Source organism: Ranitomeya imitator, chromosome 5 (genome assembly GCF_032444005.1).
Source record: "Ranitomeya imitator isolate aRanImi1 chromosome 5, aRanImi1.pri, whole genome shotgun sequence".
NCBI lineage: Eukaryota > Metazoa > Chordata > Amphibia > Anura > Dendrobatidae > Ranitomeya > Ranitomeya imitator.
This window is the reverse complement of record NC_091286.1, coordinates 398,926,360-398,946,147: the sequence shown is the minus strand read 5'-3', so window position 1 is coordinate 398,946,147 and position 19,788 is coordinate 398,926,360. Positions and strand designations below refer to the sequence as shown.

The 19,788-nt window shown below is 41.9% G+C and overlaps 1 protein-coding gene across 2 annotated transcripts in view; it reads right to left on the bottom strand.

The window, feature by feature from the left end:
- Positions 1–1,425: 1,425 nt before the first annotated feature.
- The window catches only part of ERICH1 (glutamate rich 1), an 81,325-nt gene continuing 62,962 nt past the window's right edge, over positions 1,426–19,788 (bottom strand). The window contains exons 5-7 of one of the 2 annotated variants that reach the window (XM_069726919.1): positions 11,363–11,557; positions 5,594–5,669; positions 1,426–3,147 (exon numbers count right to left, since the gene is read on the bottom strand). In XM_069726919.1, the coding sequence (XP_069583020.1) occupies positions 2,973–3,147; positions 5,594–5,669; positions 11,363–11,557 (446 nt within the window). In that variant the 3' untranslated portion in view covers positions 1,426–2,972. Of the gene's footprint in view, positions 3,148–5,007; positions 5,670–11,362; positions 11,558–19,788 lie in introns of those variants that run through there. The other variant, XM_069726920.1, reaches the window with a different exon arrangement.

Here is a 19,788-nt window from a genome sequence, read left to right as displayed (position 1 = left end):
CGCTGCGGAAAACGCTGCGGATCCGCAGCAGTTTCCCATGAGTGTACAGTTCAATGTAAACCTATGGGAAACAAAAATCGCTGTACACATGCTGCGGAAAAACTGCACGGAAACGCAGCGGTTTACATTCCGCAGCATGTCACTTCTTTGTGCGGATTCCGCAGCGGTTTTACAACTGCTCCAATAGAAAATCGCAATTGTAAAACCGCAGTGAAATGCGCAGAAAAAAACGCGGTAAATCCGCCATAAATCCGCAGCGGTTTAGCACTGCGGATTTATCAAATCCGCAGCGGAAAAATCCGCAGAGGACCAGAATACGTGTGCACATTCCTAACCCTAACCCTACCCCTAACCCTACCCCTAACCCTAGCCCTAACCCTAACCCTACCCCTAACCCTACCCCTACCCCTAACCCTACCCCTACCCCTAACCCTAACCCTACCCCTAACCCTACCCCTAACCCTAACCCTATTCTAACATTAGTGGAAAAAAAAAAATTTCTTTATTTTTTTATTGTCCCTACCTATGGGGGTGACAAAGGGGGGGGGTCATTTATTATTTTTTTTATTTTGATCACTGAGATAGATTATATCTCAGTGATCAAAATGCACTTTGGAACGAATCTGCCGGCCGGCAGATTCGGCGGGCGCACTGCACATGCGCCCGCCATTTTGGAAGATGGCGGCGCCCGGGAGAAGACGGACGGGACCACGGCTGGATCGGTAAGTATGATAGGGTGGGGGGGGACCACGGGGGGGGGGATCGGAGCACGGGGGGGGGAATCGGAGCGCGGGAGGGGTGGAACGGAGCGCGGGGGGCGTGGAACGGAGCACGGGGGGGCTGGAATGGAGCACGGGGGGGTGGAACGGAGCACGGGGGGGGGTGGATCGGAGTGCAGGGGGGGTGATTGGAGCACGGGGGGGTGATTGGAGCACGGGGGGAGCGGACACGAGCACGGGGGGGAGCGGAGCACAGGGCGGAGGGGAGCCGGAGCAGTGTACCGGCCAGATCGGGGGGGTGGGGGGGCGATCGGAGGGGTGGGGTGGGGGCACACTAGTATTTCCAGCCATGGCCGATGATATTTCAGCATCGGCCATGGCTGGATTGTAATATTTCACCCGTTATAATGGGTGAAATATTACAAATCGCTCTGATTGGCAGTTTCACTTTCAACAGCCAATCAGAGCGATCGTAGCCACGAGGGGGTGAAGCCACCCCCCCTGGGCTAAACTACCACTCCCCCTGTCCCTGCAGATCGGGTGAAATGGGAGTTAACCCTTTCACCCGATCTGCAGGGACGCGATCTTTCCATGACGCCGCATAGGCGTCATGGGTCGGATTGGCACCGACTTTCATGACGCCTACGTGGCGTCAAAGGTCGGGAAGGGGTTAAGTCCCCCTTGTTCACATCTGGCAGCTGTCAATTTGCCTCCTACACTTTTCCTTTCATTTTTTCCCATTATGTAGATAGGGGCAAAATTGTTTGGTGAATTGGAAAGCACGGGGTTAAAATTTCGCCTCACAACATAGCCTATGACGCTCTCAGGGTCCAGACGTGAGACTGTGCAAAATTTTGTGGCTGTAGCTGCGACGCCTCCAACACTTTTCCTTTCACTTTTTCCCATTATGTAGATAGGGGCAAAATTGTTTGGTGAATTGGAAAGCACGGGGTTAAAATTTCACCTCACAACATAGCCTATGACGCTCTCGGGGTCTAGACGTGTGACTGTGCAAAATTTTGTGGCTGTAGCTGCGACGCCTCCAACATTTTTCCTTTTACTTTTTTCCCCATTATGTAGATAGGGGCAAAATTGTTTGGTGAATTGGAACGTGCGGGGTTAAAATTTCGCCTCACAACATAGCCTATGACGCTCTCGGGGTCCAGACGTGTGACTGTGCAAAATTTTGTGGCTGTAGCTGCGACGGTGCAGATGCCAATCCCAGACATACATACACACACACACACACACATTCAGCTTTATATATTAGATTATATGCTTGTGATGGCTGATAATATGTAATATGAAGAATTCCATTGGGTGGCTATTATACACATACTACAAATAGAACGAAAAGTGTGTCCTTCAGGGCCACAGAACATAGCTACAGTATGTCAGAGCTTATCAGAAGAACTGTGCCCCCCCTCCCCACAAATACAGTTTTGATATACCCTATACAAGTACTGACCAATAACAGAAATAAAAATAAAATCAAAAATATACTACTCTCCTAGCCACGATCCACCGCTGATTTGCTCTGTGTACTGAAGCTCTGCCTATCAGGCATGATCTAGTGACGCCATACCATCTGCTGAGACAACAATGCATCGGCTTAATGCTGGAGTGGATTTCACCAATATCTACATTCTGAGGATACAGACACTAGTGAAATTAAAATGCTGGGCAGGCGCCGGTGGCGTAGTGCAGGACACTACTATATTCAGCAGTTTGGGTGTCCAGGTCCATGGGGAGCAAAAAAACAGCCAGGTAGCACGGTTCCTCAGTGGATAGCACTGTTTATTTGTAGCACTGGGGTCCTGGGTTCAAATTCCACCAAGGACATCTCCAAGGAGTTTGCATGTTCTCCACGTGTTTGTGTGTGTTTACTTCTGGTACACTGCTTTTCTCACACTCTCCAAAGACATGATGATAGGAATTCTAGATTGTGAGCCCCATTGGGGACAGTGATGATAATGTCTGTAAAGCGCTGCATAGTATGCTGGTGATATATAAGTAAAGCATAATAAAAGCGACCACTAACTTTATATTAAAAAATAATATATTTAATAAAATATTAGCAGCTTTGGGAATAATTATAAAAATGATGGCTAACTTTGTGAACAGGAACTCCAAGTGAAACGAGATGTAAATAGATCAGCATCAGCCTCTACGCACATTTCTTTATTCTATTGTTATAGCTTTAGCATACAATGAAAAGGTAAGGTTTTACTCACACCAGCTTTCTTGCCTGTGTCAAATCTTGTTCAGGTTTAGAAGATTGTTCCTTCTGTGTAACTGTTGGAGACTTTTATTCTTTGCCGAGGAGTCATCACTACGTCTTCGGAGAGCTGCTGCGATCTGGGTCACCTCTGACCCTGCTGCTTGAGAAGTTATTATCTTATTCTCTTCATGTTTTCTTTCTTTCAGGCTTCACCCAGAGAAGCACAAAGTGGATATTTTAAGGAATGAGTTGATAGAATATAAGCATTGCAGGATACCATTATGCCGTCTATATCAATCATATTTGCATTGAAAATAGACAATGGAGTTTTGTGAATTAATCAGTAAGTCCAGTGCGACAGACAAAACAAATAAAACACTTAAACACATACACCGTCTAGCTCAAAAACTAGCCATAGGAGAAAAACAAATGCACAGTTTTCTGCCTAAAGGTACCGTCACATTTAGCAACGCTGCAGCGATATAGACAACGATGCCGATCGCTGCAGCGTCGCTGTTTAGGTTGCTAGCAGACGTCAAACACCGGCAACAGCAGAACGATGCAGGAGCGATCCAGTGACGTACTTATCTTTCTCGCTGGTTGTTCGCTACATGAAGAAACATTGCTGGCATCGTTGCTTTTGCTGTCAAACATGACGAATCACGCCGACCTGACGACCAAATAAAGTTTCAGACTTTCAGCAACGACCAGCGATGTCACAGCGGGATCCTGATCGCTGCTGCGTGTCAAACACAACGAGATCGCTATCCAGGACGCTGCAACGTCACGGACCGTTGTCGTTCTCGTTGTAAAGTTGCTTAGTGTGAAGGTACCTTTAGTCATTAAATCTGATAAACAAAAAAAGATTGCTGCAGTAAGAAGCCCCAGACACTTATTTGCTGGTGAGCCACAAATGAAGTGTAACAGAAAGGGCCATTATAAGTCAACCCTTCCCTTCCACCCCTTCCATACAGGTTCCATCAGTAATGTTCTCGCAGTCAGGATTCCCTTTTATTAAACAAAGTAGAGAGCTTCCAACCAAGGGTGACTTTGCTCTTTACTAGTCCTGACCCACTTATATTTTTAGACTAGCTGGAACTTATGCTATAGTACATATGATCTGCACATACTCCAAATTCAGACAGTCATAATTCTATAAGTTTTTATGTAGTTGTATGAGGCCTTGATTTCTGTTTTAGTATCCGTAACTAGGAAGACAAGTCATGTGTCAGGGTGGGTTGCAGTCTGAAGAAAGCAATCTCACAGAAAGTCTGTTTCGACTCACAGAGAGTTGTATCATAAGAATACCTCCTGGTGAGCTGCCAGAAGAAAGCAGTGACATTAGAAGAAATAAATCTTCTCCTTGGCTGATTGTGAATGGAGAAGGACCAAGCCTGGAGAAAGAAAATCCTCTGTGCTCAGTCAGCAGAGGAAATTTTTTTCTTGCTACAGCCGTTCTGCGGCGGTTCACTGGTATGTGCACTTATGATGTGGCTTCTCAGTCAGTTGAGACACCGGTCTCGGGATTTCTTCATACTGCAACATGTGACATGACTAATACGGTCAGCCATTTGAATTATGGAATGACAGCCATTTTATTACATTCTTGGAGAAACCCTTTAAGTAAACACATTTTGTGACCCCAACATATCAAGAAGGTCTATTCTGCCCCATTTAGAAGAGCTGATGCAGGCTGTTAAATGAACGCTGATTGGTTATATAAAAGTTGCTCGGCAGTTGTTTACAGGCCTATTTATACAAGCCAACAAAGCAGTAATAGGGACAGAATGATTGCTAAACTATTCTACTATTCCTATTCAGCATTATGTCATCAGAAGTACATCTCGTGCCTACATGCATCTTCAGCTTTTCTCATTTATCAGGTGAATGCTGACCTGTTTAGACAGGATGATAATCAAGAACAAGTGTTCCTAAGAACGGTCATTTGGCGAATATTGGTATGTCGAAATGGGTCATATGTCTTTTCCGTCTCCTCTATAGCGGCTCTCAGAAATTAATAGCACTTCCAGCTTGATTTCTCATGTCTAGCACATTGGATCACTAAAGAAAAGTTAGCATTTTTATTGGGAGACAAACACATGAACAGCCATACTACTACTTCCATTTATAAAGCTACTGATTTGTTTTAACTTTTGAAATTGTTCTTCTTGTACCGCTTATTCCACAGTCACAGATCCAATGGCTTTGATTAGCAGATAGCAAAGTTTACCTCAATATAAAAAAGTGGTGGAGACTCCTTTCACAGTAAGACCACGAAATTAGGGCCATTTATGAGAACCTTTTATCAAAGTTCCAACATTTAACACTGTGATAAAAAGCATTAGATATTATTCATGCATTAATTTGTGAGCACAAACTGTTGTCTACTGTATGTAAACTGTAGAAAGTAATGTTTAAGGTGAACACAACAGCACTATTTACAGTGCTAGGCCTTCTGTAACCAAAAAGTCAACAGGCTGTTAAGAAATAGATCCACCATAATTTTCATTAATTCTTCAAGAAAGGAAGCCATGACTCCAGTGTCCGAGTACAAAGCACGAAGTGTGTGTCTCTCAAAGTTGTATTCTTTCAAATTAGGAAAATGAATGTTAAACTTGCATGAAAAAGAATTAAGTGTTTGAAAAATAATTACTTTATGGGTTTTTTCTTTATTGGTAAGATGTTCGTAATCCAGTAGTCAAATAGAGAACACAGAGCCCTTATGTAATCTGCAAAAGACAAAAGATATCGGGCTGACATAAAAAACAATCGTAGGGTGTTACAATCCAATACATCCTGACTAATGCATGCATCTGCTCTATTCAGTCAACACAATACGAAGAAAGGAAGGCCACATCAAGCTTCATCACTTACCTTCTGTTCATGAGGAGGCAGAAAAATAGAGAGCAAATATTGTATTAACCATCAACCTTGTTCTCAAAAGGTTCTGCACATGTGAATCCCATTAGGGGTTATTTCTTATGGGTAATTCCCAAATTAATTTTTTGGTATTATTGACAGTATGCTTCAATTATGTGATATTACAAGCTTTTGAGCCTTTTTGCGTAGTCTATTGTGGATTTAATCTTCAGCTTGCTTAACTGTTCACAATAACAGTAATTTTGACCAGGGGTGCCAAAAATACATACACTACTCACAAAAAATCAGGATATTTGGCTTTCAGTTGAAATTTATGGAAAACATAAAACGTTCATGCTACAGTGATATTTTATCATGAAAATATGGCATTTAAGTAGACCCATGCAGTGGTGATTTCCTCATTTCAAACTATTTATTGAAAGAAAAGCCAACAACATTGGACAAAAATTGTCAATGTCTCAATAACTTGTCATGTGGCCTTGAGTATCAATTACAGCTTGACAATGATGTCTCATGCTGTTCACAAGTCGAGTTATTGTCTGCTGAGGCATGTCATTCCACTCTTCTTAAAGGGATGTCCTCAGGTCATTGAGATTCTTCGGTAGAGAGTTGCAAGCCTCTAGAGGGTGACTCACCAGATACTAGGTTTCCTATGGGATTCAGGTTTGGAGAAGGTACCGGCCACTCCATTTGAGGTACCCCAGTCTCCAGCAGCCATTCCCTAATGATGCAATGTTGATGAGCTGGAGCATTGTCATCCATGAAGATGAAAATAGGTCTCTGTTATTAATGTAGAGGCACAATGACTGGATTAATAATGGGCTTTAAGTACTAGGTGCTTGTCACTGTACCATTCACAAAGTGAAGGCTACTTCTGTATTGAGTAGAAAAACCTGCCCACACTGTAACATCGCCAACAGCAAAGGCTTGTCTGGTGACAACAGTGGCTGATGCATAGCGCTGTCCTTGATGTCTCCAGTATCATTTGTGGCTATCATTTTTCCTGAGTGGGAATTCACTTTCATCAGTGAACAGTACTGAGACACACTGGTCCCTTTGTCCAGCATAGATGCTCCCTGGCCCATGTCCGTGGCTGGTGGTGTGGTCAGGTACCCTTCCAGGTCCTCCAACACGCAGAATGAATGCTCTGATGTGACACTTGGGTGTCTCTCACTTCCTTCACTTCAAGAAAAATGTACCAGGAGTTGTGTGTACTGTATCATCCAGTTTTGACTGTTCACAATGAAACGGTCATCATTATGGGATGTGACCAAAGGACCTCCACTTCTATGCCTTTTTTGACTTTTCCAGTCTCTCTGTATCTCTGTTGCAACCTGCTGATGACACTCTGTGACACTGAGATTATGTTTGAAGCCTCTAAATGGCGAGATACTGTTGATTAGTTGTTAGGTGTTGTTTTGGCCTCATGATGTTAAAATGTGAACAGCATGATGAGGAAGGACTGCTTAATATCAATTCTAATTGAAACCCGAAATTTATTATGCAATTCATGGATCCAACACCTGTTGTGAATTTTGCCATTAAGCTCCTTGTTAGAGAACAGAAAGTTGTGTGAAAAGCACTGAAACATTGAACAATTGGACAAGTGCATTCAAAAGTTTAGTGACGGTCACATTACGTCCACCTCAAAAGGTTAGAGTGCATTTTAGGGTCATCCTGAAATTTCATCAGAAAGTCAACTAACTTTTTGCAAGTAGTGTATATAGTGTACACTTAGGACATACATTAACCATTTTTGAAACAAATTGGCACATTGTCGGTGGAATGCGGTAAGTAGAGATTAATGTATTCAGAAGCCAAGTATGTTTTCATGACTTATCCCATGTACCTGACCATTCTTATGGAAGAACCCTCTAAGCTGGTTTATAATGTGCACTAAAAAATGGTAGAAAAAAAACATCAAGAAAACAAAAGTTATCCAAAACTGGGTTAGAGGGAAATCATTCAGCAGTCCAGCAATTTTAAAGCTTGACACTAGAAATATCAATCATGAGTGTCCAGTCATCAGGATGCTTCCTTGGTATGACTGGTAGACATCTTTCTGGTCATAATTGTACCCCCACATTGACTGGGTAGTTTTTTGTTTTTGGGTTTTCCTTTTTTCCTCTCCTTTTTCCATGAGCCTTAACTTTTTTTTATATTTCCACCCATTTAATTGTACGAAGGCTTATTTTTTGAGGGATGATTTGTACTTTTGAGTGACAACATTCATATTACCATACTAGAAAATGTGAAGAAAATCTAAGGTGAAATTGCAAAAACCGCCATTCTGCATTTGTGTTTTGTTTTAATGACGCTCATTCTGCCAAAAAATGCAATTGCTTTTGTCGCCATTTTCCTAGACTCAAACCGTTTTTATTTTGTGAAGGATTGTTTTTCGCAGGGCAACACATTGTTTTTAAATACACAATCTTAGGGTGGATACGCTGTGTTTCTTATTGCATATTTTGAGGAATTACGGCTACCAAAAAACCCCCATAATTCTGGAGTTTTGATTCTGTTTTCCTTTACATTGTTTACTTATCAGGTTAATTATTTTTAAATGCCGATAGTTCAAACTTTTATGGAAGCAGTGATACCTCATATGTGTAATTTTTTTCAATCTTTATTTTAATTGAGAGAAAACAGGTATGATTCGAATTTTTATGTTTATTGTTTCAAACCTTTTCTTCCTCATTGTATTGTATTTCTTAGTCACCTTACGGGACATGAACTTGCTATCATCCAATTGCTTGTACTATATACACTAATACTACAGTATTGCTGGATACAGCACAAATCACTGTCTTCTATGAACACCAGTCAAAAGCTGGCGTTCACAGAAGTACCATCGTGACAGGCACAGGGGTCTTCAGCATATTCCTGGCCATCATGGCAACCCATTGGCACCATACGATTGCATTGTAGGATTGCCAATGAGCGGTTAGAACGGTGCACCCCAGGAACCCGCATAGTAAATGCAGATGTCAGAGAATGATAGCGACATTTAACAGGTTAACAGCTGTTCGGAGTTCAGTTCTACTTGTGGCTGTTAAGAGGTAGATGATGGCTGACTCATCTACCAGAAATCAGGCAGGCCGAGATCGTGAGCCCTCTCCATTCATCCTCTGCCGACAAGTGCAATACATGTACAGCACTGGTCGTTAAGCGGTTACCTATACACATTCATGAAGACTAAGAACACTTAATGCACTTTGAAAAATAAACTGGATTTCTTACATTGTTGGGATTTTTTGGTTCGTGTTTTGTACTGGGAATAAGCCAAATGTCCAATGCACATCAATCGTACATCTTGTGCTAGTTCTTTGAACAATTATTTCTTGGCAGAGATCTCCAGTTTGGCTTAATATTTTAAATGAGCAGAATCTTTAACTCCATTAAGTTTGAGCTACAAGGACTATTAAAGAAAATGAACAGGAGTAGGGAACATATAAAGCCCCCATATGAATGACTAAGACGATTTACATTTGTGTTGTACGTTCTGTTTATAAAAGAATCTATATCTTTGGGAGTTGTCACACTATATACACACTAAATAAACACCGTGTGCACTGCTATACTGTGGTGCAGAGACTAGGTTCCCAAACCATCCAGTAAATAATACAAAAGTCTCGCACTCAACTTAAATCTTATTGATTGATGAATTTATTGGTACGAGAGCAGTGAGGCGGTTTCTATATGACGTGCCGGGAATAACCCCGCCTAGGCATAATCTCGTTGGCCACCTTAGATTATAAAATCCTATGATGCCTAACCTTAGACATGCCCCCAGGAGGAAGCAGTCGCGAAACGCGCGTCGGGGTTTTTAGAGGTATAGCGTGCCACCTGGCTTTATACTTGGAGTATGGCACTAAAGACCCAGGTAATATGTATCTATTAGGGGTTTAAAATCTTATTTCATGCTACATATATGGTGACTATGAGGTGGACAATGTTGTAGCAATTTGCTTTCTCACGTTTTGAATCACTATAGTGGGAATTTGTCCTTTGATAGAGACGAGGTCTAGGTGGACATTTTATGCATGAATTCGCCAGTAGTTATCTCTAATTAACATGCATGTGCACCTTTGATATTATGCTCTATCGGTTACTATTGTGCATTGGCACCTTATGATTATAAGGCACTTTATTCAATAAGGAGGTTTCCATGAATTTTGTGGAAAGAAATAAAAATATTTTTTGATTAACTTTTTAAAATGTTTATAGCTAATATTGCATGAAAGGGAGTACATAAAATCGACTTTTTCTGGATATCTGTATATGCCCATTGCTTACCTCTTATTTGTAATTTGTTCTTGTTTAGAGGCACTATTTTAATGTGTGTGTATTGTACTATATGTTAATAAAGGAATACGTTTTTTAATTAAAAGAGACACTTCTTGATTCAGTATAGTTTAATAACTATTTATGTGGTCAGTATGTTTATAACCTAGACATTACCCTACTTCTTTGAGACCTACTCAGTAGTCTGGGCAACTCAAAAAACATAAAATCACTCTACATTTCTCAGGGAACGCTCATAAACAAAGTTCACCTTAGTTTGACATATCCTCAGCTTCCCCATGACATACATCGCTTGTTTAGAAGTGTGAAAGAGCCAATACTCGCAAAGCATAGGGCTGCAGTGAGAAAAATTACATTTCCCATGTTGTCCTGGTTTATAAAAGATGCATACATCTCACTGCATAGAGCATTGCTGCAAACTTTTGCTGGTGTCAAAAAAGGCATAAAAAAAGATACTTCTCTCCAAGAAAAACATCACAGATAGGCGAACATTCTACAGGAAGTACAGGGATTGGACTGCAGAGGATTTAAGTCTCTGATGAAGCCCCTTTCGGTCTGTTTGGGACGAATGATTGTCCAGAGAAGATAAGGTGAGCACTACCATAAATCCTGTGCCATGCCTGTAGTAAAGCATCCTGAGATTAATCATGTATAAAGTTGATTTACATCCAAAGGAGTGGCCACCCTCACAATTTTGCCTAAGAACATTGCCATGAATAAAGTATTGTATCTAAAAATCTTTCAAGAAACTTCTCCCAATGATCCTGGAGCAATTTAGTGATGAACAATGCTTTTTCCGGGATGATGGAACACAACAAAACTTTGAACAAAGCATTGAAATTTTAAGTCCATGGTCAGGAAACTCCCCAGCTTTCAAATTGTGAAACATTCCAAGCACTGAATAGGCAACTATGGGCTGCCATCAGTCAGGATTTGGTCGTGAAAAATAAGGGTCAACACTGTAAATATTAAGTCTTTACATAAACTTAAAGTATTTGTTAATACAAATTTAAAAACTAATGAAATGCTGATAATTGTACTGCACTAACTATAGAAACATCTAAAACACTAAAGGAGCACACTTGGTGAAAATTAAAATTTGTGTCTGAAAACTTTTCGCCATGACTGCCTATTTCTGTTTTTGGTAGTTTTGTTTCAGGCTTCTCATCTATTATATGACATATAGAGTCTAAAGGCTTTAAGTGCTGAATTATACAAAATAGTTATAAATACATACCAGGAGGCATGGAGGATTGCTCTTTGAAGTTGCCCAAGGACTCGTTTAATCTTTCAATATCCTGTAGGAGAAGCAGGCTTTTGAGATGATGTAAGAGCTGAACTTCAGAAAAAGGCACTGCGCCACTTTTGATTTGGTGCAGAATCTCCAGAATCTGTTCCGCCATCACAGCAGAGTCTGCACATCTGGAGCTGCCTGAAAGATATACAGATAATATTCTAATAGAACCGTAACCCAAAACCAAGTTCTAGGACTACACAGAGATCTGCTCATAGTTATAATTTACCTACATCCAATATAATAGGAGAAAAATAGATTGAAACACCCCAGGCTCCAAACACATCAATTCAGAATCCATAATGTCTTTCCACATTACATTTATGCAGCTGTTAAACGCAGTGACAATTGGGTTAGATTTTGTCTGCACCCTTCCAGTGCCACTTTCTGCCAGTAGCTACAATTAATAAAAGTCCACGGATTGAGATTATAAGCCAGTTTTGTGACTTTAAATCGCTATTGATCACATCCTAGTAGCTGAAGTAATATAAAAAAGAAGAGATACCACAGCATTAATTGAATAATGGCACGGATTACCCATTCAAAATAGTAATTCTTAAAAGGTGCACATATTGTGGTAAGCAGTATGTCATATTTCAATGATATATTTTCAAATGTACAGTATGGGTTTGTGCTGCATTCTCCTGGCACAGATCTATTCTAATGACAAAGGTTGTTCTGGGTAAGGTTGATGGCGCAATATAGTAGCCAGCTTCAAAAAAGAAAATGGGGAGCAGGGAGAGAGTTAGCGGAATGATCCTTCCTTAAAAATAGGTTGCAAAGGGGAATATTGACTTTAATTGTAGATGCATCAAGCAAAATACACAAGAACCAACTCTGCAAATAGTGTACAGTTGAAACTAGAAGTTTACATACACTATATAAATAGACACATATACATGTTTTTCTCAATATCTGACATGGAATCAGAATGAACATTTCCCGTTTTAGGTCAATTAGGATTACCATAATTATTAACCCCTTTCTGCCATTGGACGTACTATTCCGTCCATGTGGGGTGGGCCTTACTTCCCTAGGACGGAATAGTACGTCCAGCGCGATCGGCAGCGCTCACGGGGGGAGCGCGGCCGATCGCGGCCGGGTGTCAGCTGACTATCACAGCTGACATCCGGCACTATGTGCCAGGAGCGGTCACGGACCGCCCCCGGCACATTAACCTCCGGCACACTGCGATCAAACATGATCGCGGTGTGCCGGCGGTATAGGGAAGCATCGCGCAGGGAGGGGGCTCCCTGCGGGCTTCCCTGAGACCCCCGCAGCAACGCGATGTGATCGCGTTGCTGCGAGGGTCTCTTACCTTCCTCCTTGCAGCAGCCCCGGATCCAAAATGGCCGAGGCATCCGGGTCCTGCAGGGAGGGAGGTGGCTTACCAAGTGCCTGCTCAAAGCAGGAGCTTGGTAAGCCTGCAGCGCTGTAAGTCAGATCGCTGATCTGACAGAGTGCTGTGCAAACTGTCAGATCAGCGATCTGTGATGTCCCCCCTGGGACAAAGTAAAAAAGTAAAAAAAAAAATTTCCACATGTGTAAAAAAAAAAAAAAAATCCTAAATAAATAAATTAAAAAAAAATATTATTCCCATAAATACAATTCTTTATCTAAATAAAAAACAAACAAACAATAAAAGTACACATATTTAGTATTGCCACGTACGTAACGACCCAACCTATAAAACTGTCCTACTAGTTAACCCCTTCAGTAAACACCGTAAGAAAAAAAAAAAAAAAAAACGAGGCAAAAAACAACGCTTTATTATCATACCGCCGAACAAAAAGTGGAATAACACGCGATCAAAAAGACGGATATAAATTAACCATGATACCGCTGAAAACGTCATCTTGTCCCGCAAAAAATGAGCCACCATACAGCATCATCATCAAAAAAATAAAAAAAGCTATAGTCCTCAGAATAAAGCGATGCAAAAATAATTATTTTTTCTATGAAATAGTTTTTATCGTATAAAAGCGCCAAAACATAAAAAAATTATTTAAATGAGGTATCGCTGTAATCGTACTGACCCGAAGAATAAAACTGCTTTATCAATTTTACCAAACGCGGAATGTTATAAACGCCTCCCCCAAAAGAAATTCATGAATAGCTGGTTTTTGGTCATTCTGCCTCACAAAAATCAAAATAAAAAGCGATCAAAAAATGTCACGTGCCCGAAAATGTTACCAATAAAAACGACAACTCGTCCAGCAAAAAACAAGACCTCACATGACTCTGTGGACCAAAATATGGAAAAATTATAGCTCTCAAAATGTTGTAACGCAAAAAATATTTTTTGCAATAAAAAGCGTCTTTCAGTGTGTGACGGCTGCCAATCATAAAAATCCGCTAAAAAACCCGCTATAAAAGTAAATCAAACCCCCCTTCATCACCCTCTTAGTTAGGGAAAAGATAAAAATAATGTATTTATTTCCATTTTCCCATTAGGGTTAGGGCTAGGGTTAGGGTTGGGGCTAGGGTTAAGGCTACAGTTAGGGTTGGGGCTAAAGTTAGGGTTTGGATTACATTTACGGTTGGGAATAGGGTTGGGATTAGGGGTGTGTCTGGGTTAGAGGTGTGGTTAGGGTTACCTTTGGGATTAGGGTTAGGGGTGTGTTTGGATTAGGGTTTCAGTTATAATTGGGGGGTTTCCACTGTTTAAGCACATCAGGGGCTCTCCAAACGCGACATGGCGTCCGATCTCAATGCCAGCCAATTCTGCGTTGAAAAAGTAAAACAGTGCTCCTTCCCCTCCGAGCTCTCCCATGCGCCCAAACGGTGGTTCCCCCCCACATATGGGGTATCAGCATACTCAGGACAAATTGGACAACAACTTTTGGGGTCTAATTTCTCCTGTTACCCTCGGGAAAATACAAAACTGGGGGCGAAAAGATAATTTTTGTGGGAAAAAATATGATTTTTTATTTTTACGGTTCTGCATTATAAACTTCTATGAAGCACTTGGTGGATCAAAGGGCTCACCACACCTCTAGATAAGTTCCTTAGGGGGTCTACTTTCCAAAATGGTGTCACTTGTGGGGGGTTTCAATGTTTAGGCACATCAGTGGCTCTCCAAACACAACATGGCGTCCCATCTCAATTCCTGTCAATTTTGCACTGAAAAGTCAAACGGCGCTCCTTCCCTTCCGAGCTCTCCCATGCGCCCAAACAGTGGTTTACCCCCACATATGGGGTATCAGCGTACTCAGGACAAATTGTACAACAACTTTTGTGGTCCATTTTCTCCTGTTACCCTTGGTAAAATAAAACAAATTGGAGCTGAAGTAAATTTTTTGTGAAAAAAAGTTAAATGTTCATTTTTATTTAAATATTCCAAAAATCCTGTGAAACACCTGAAGGGTTAATAAACTTCTTGAATGTGGTTTTGAGCACCTTGAGGGGTGCAGTTTTTAGAATGGTGTCACACTTGGGTATTTTCTATCATATAGACCCCTCAAAATGACTTCAAATGAGATGTGGTCCCTAAAAAAAATGGTGTTGTAAAAATGAGAAATTGCTGGTCAACTTTTAACCCTTATAACTCCCTAACAAAAAAAAATGTTGGTTCCAAAATTGTGCTGATGTAAAGCAGACATGTGGGAAATGTTACTTATTAAGTATTTTGTGTGACATATCTCTGTGATTTAATTGCATAAAAATTCAAAGTTGGAAAATTGCGAAATTTTCATAATTTTCGCCAAATTTCCGTTTTTTTTCACAAATAAACGCAGGTAATATCAAAGAAATTTTACCACTAACATGAAATACAATATGTCACGAGAAAATGTCAGAAGCGTTCCAGAGTTATAACCTCATAAAGGGACAGTGGTCAGAATTGTAAAAATTGGCCTGGTCATTAACGTGCAAACCACCCTTGGGGGTAAAGGGGTTAATATTTGCCAAATGCCAGAATAATGAGAGAGACAGAGAGAGAGAGAGAGAGAGAGAGAGAATGTTTGAAGGCATTTTTATTACTTACTGCAAAGTCAAAAGTTTACATACACTAAGATTACTATGCCTTTAAACAATTCTGGACTGCCCATATGATGATGTTATGTGTTGGGAAGCTTCCGCTTTTTTTGTCAATATCTGAGTCAATTAGAGACACACCTGTGGATGTATTTTAATGTACACTTGAAACACACTGCTTCTTTGTGTAGCATCATGGGAAAGTCTAAAGAAATCAGCCAAGATATCAGAAGAGAATTGTGGACTTGCGCAGGTCTGGCTCATCCTTGGGTACAATTTCAAGATACCTGAAGTTGCCTTGTTCATCTGTATAAACAATTATACGCAAGTACAAAATAGATGGGAATATCCAGCCATCATACCGCTCAGGAAGGAGATGGGTTTTGTGTCCCAGAGATTAACGTGCTTTGGTCCGACATGTGCATATCAACCCAAGGGCAAAAGCAAAAGATCTTGTGAAGATGATGTGGAAGCTGGTAAGATTGTGTCAATATCCACAGTAAGACGAATACTGTATCAACATGGGCTGAAAGGCCATTCAGCCAGGAAGAAGCCATTACTCAAAAGAAACATAAAAAGGCAGATTAAGGTTTGCAAATGCACACAGGAACAAAGACCTTAATTTTTGGAGACATGTCCTGTGGTTTCATGAAACTAAAATTTTACTTTTGTGCATAATGACCATCATTACATTTGAAGGAAAAAGGGAGAAGCTTGGAAGCCTAAGTACACCATCCCAACTGTAAAACACGGAGGTGGCAGCATCATGTAGTTAGGTTGTTTTGCTGCAGGAGGGACTGGTGCACTTCACAAAATAGATGGCATCATGAGAAAAGAAGATTATGTGCCAATACTGAAGCAACTTCTCAAGACATCAGTCAGGAAGATAAAGCTTCGGCGGAAATGGGTCTTCCAAATGGACAATGACCTGAAGCATACTGCCCAAATGGTAACAAAGTGGCTTATGGATAACAAAGTCAATGTTTTGAAGTGACCATCACAAAGCCCTGATCTCAATCCTATTGAAAATGAATGGGCAAAGCTGAAAAGGCAGAAGCGAGCAAGACGACCTACAAACCTGCATTACCGTATTTTTTCGGACTGTAAGATGCACCGGACTATGAGACACTGTTAGGGTTGGCGGAACGCACCGAATATATTTATTAAGTAAGATTGGTGCGATCGCCACCCGGGATCCACCGTGCAGGAAAGAACCTGCTGCTAAGTGAATGGCGGCACTATACGGCGGTACAATGTGATTACACACACGGGTTAACTTCACCCTGTGTGAAGGAAGCGATCCCTGTTAAGTCACAGGGTCGCGGTACCGCACAGAGAGTGCAAGCAAGGAACCACAGAACTCTATCCCAGGACACAGGATTAGAGTTAGTGTAGACCTCTTGCGATCAACACCACAATAGGGGTATCAGAGGTAACTATTATGCACAGAAGTGTATGCTGTGCCACACTAGCGGACGCCACTAACCACCCAGACTTGGGTAAGGTAAGTGCACAAATAGCGCACGGCGCTGCACTGGCGGTCACAGCAGTTAGACGCTGCTTCGTGTGTTAAGGCTGTGAGTTCAGTCGGGCGCTAGATTGCAGCCATACACCTTACGCGAACAGTCATACACAAGGGATGGTTTTTTTAAGGAACGACTTGCACTCATCAACACACACACGATAACAATAGTATACTAGCGCATGGCCGTGCGGTCATGCAAAGCTTATATAGCTGCAGCACGTTCAGGACCCTCCAAAGAAGGACCAATGGATTTGCAGCAGTACCTGAGCATGTGACCCTAGATCTCCATTGAGAGATCTTGCCCTGGGCATGCTCAGTGTGTGCAAAGCAGGACTTAGACCCAGAAAAGCCTGCTCGCTGCAGATCAGTGCAGGGTACCATAGCAGAGCCTAGAGAGGCAGTAGTAACCCTTTGCACAGTACCAGTCTCAGTGAGACGCTGGGAGCGACGTCTCCGCCGAGCAGGCTCCACTGCGGCCAATGCAGAATGGGAGACCGCAGCGGACACGGATCGAGATTCCCCCTGTGCAGCAGAGGAAACTCGACTCCTAACAGACACACCCAGGTTTTAGAGGTGGAAAAAAGGGAAAAAAATATTTGAAGCAAAAAATTTGGTAAAATATTTAGTAACATACTATTATATGTGGTGTTATTATATATAATAGTACGTTATTATGTTGGATGCGACGGGTAGAGGATGGTGCTGCGGGACCAGTGTGGTGTTTGTAAAGTACTAGAAGAAGACGCTGGAGGGTGAGTATAAGAATGGGGGCACAGGGCTTATATTTAAAGCACCACTCCAGCACTGAAAAATAATACTGGAGTGCTGCTTTAAGATCCCATGGGAGAACTATAACTCCCAGCATGTCCTGCAGATCATATGGCATGCTGGGAACTATAGTTCATCACCCACAGGAGTGGTAGAGTGCTTTTTTATGTGTTGTAACTACTAATCTTTTAATTCTTACTTGTACAGGCAGTGCAGGTCCCGCAGCCAGCCAGCCAGTGTGGTGACAGGTAATGAAGTGCTGGAGCATCACATGATAGAACTCGCCCTCTTATTGCCTCACCACAGGTCATGTAAGAGGAAGCTGCATTGTTTCCAGTGGGTTCCCTGAAAATTGCCCACAGGAAAATTGCCCACATGAAAAAATGGCCACAGGAAAATTGCCCACATGGAAAAATTGCCCACACGGAAAATTGCCCACACAGAAATTTGGCATACGGAAAATTGCCCAAATTGAAAATTGCCCACATGGAAAATTGACAATTGCAGCATCACAAAGTTTCAGATCTATGATATTTGAGGTGAAAGGTGAGGATGTTCACATGATGTGTGATCAACTTGTGATTTACAGTTGACCTAGTGCAAAACTGCAAACATGCTGAAGATCTGTGGTTTGTAGCAGTCTGTCATTCTCAGCAATAGATAGATCTAGTCTGCTCTCATCTCTCACTGATTCTGCCTTACTCCTCCCACCAGCCCAGAACAGCAGCACATGCAGAACCAGCAGCAGTGTGATCCAGAGGAGCCATCACTGCTATCAGTACTGTTATGATCCGGTGACCTTGGAGCAGCATGAAAACTTTCACTGGAGTAAGTGGTAACTATACTGACCGCAAATCCTGATCTTAACACCGCAACTAGAAGTAGCCGTGGGGTGTACCTAACAAACCCTAGACACCTTGTCACAGCCGGAGGACTAAATACCCCTATAGATGGAAATAGGAATACTACCTTGCCTCAGAGCAGAACCCCAAAGGATAGGCAGCCCCCCACAAATATTGGCTGTCAGTAGGAGAGGAAAGACACACACAGGCAGAAAACAGGATTTAGCAAAAGAGGCCACTCTAGCTAAAATAGGAAAGGATAGGACAGAGTTCTGTGCGGTCAGTATTAAAACCCTTCCAAAAATATCCACAGCAGATTATACAAAAAATTCCTCTAACTAAAGACGTGGAACGTATATCTGCAACTTCAGAGACTCCTACACTCAGAGCAGGAATACAATCATAAAACAAGCACACAGCTTGTGTGCCATAGAAAAAGAAACAGACACTTATCTTTGCTGAATTGGCAGCTAAGCAGGAGAAGCCAGACAGAGATCCAATACTTCCCAAGAAACATTGACAACTGGCAAGGACTAATGAGTCCTGCAAACCTAAATACCCCAGTCAGAAATGCAATCAGCAGATACACCTGTCCAGGACTGCAGCCCAGGGACAACTGCATTACCACCTACAACCACCGGAGGGAGCCCAAAAGCAGAATTCTCAACACAGTACCCACAAAAGAATCACTGTATTATTATCTGTGGAGTTACACGGGGCTGCAGGTCACGTCTAATACATTATCATCTCAGTGGGTGCCCAGCAATATCAGGGTGCTGCTGGCAGAGATAGATGGTCCTGGAAGCCCAGAAGGCACCGCAGAAAGGTGAGAGTCAGAATCTGTCAGAGGAGCGGAAGTGCCATAGCAGCGCCGCTCTCCCATTGACTTCAGTGGCAGTGAATCTGGCGCCTGCACTTCTTTCCCTGTACACTTATGGCTACCAAGAGTAAGGCTGCCGTCACACTAGCAGTATTTGGTCAGTATTTTACATCAGTATTTGTAAGCCAAAACCAGGAGTGGGTGATAAATACAGAAGTGGTGCATATGTTTCTATTATACTTTTCCTCTATTTGTTCCACTCCTGGTTTTGGCTTACAAATACTGACGTAAAACACTGACCAAACACTGCTAGTGTGACGGCAGCCTAAGAGTGAACAGACCCTACCTAGTTATGTATCATACACTTATACTGCAGGTGCAGGCAGGCATAGGATGAAAGAAAATGCAGAGTGGATTTGAATAAGGGTATCTAGGACCA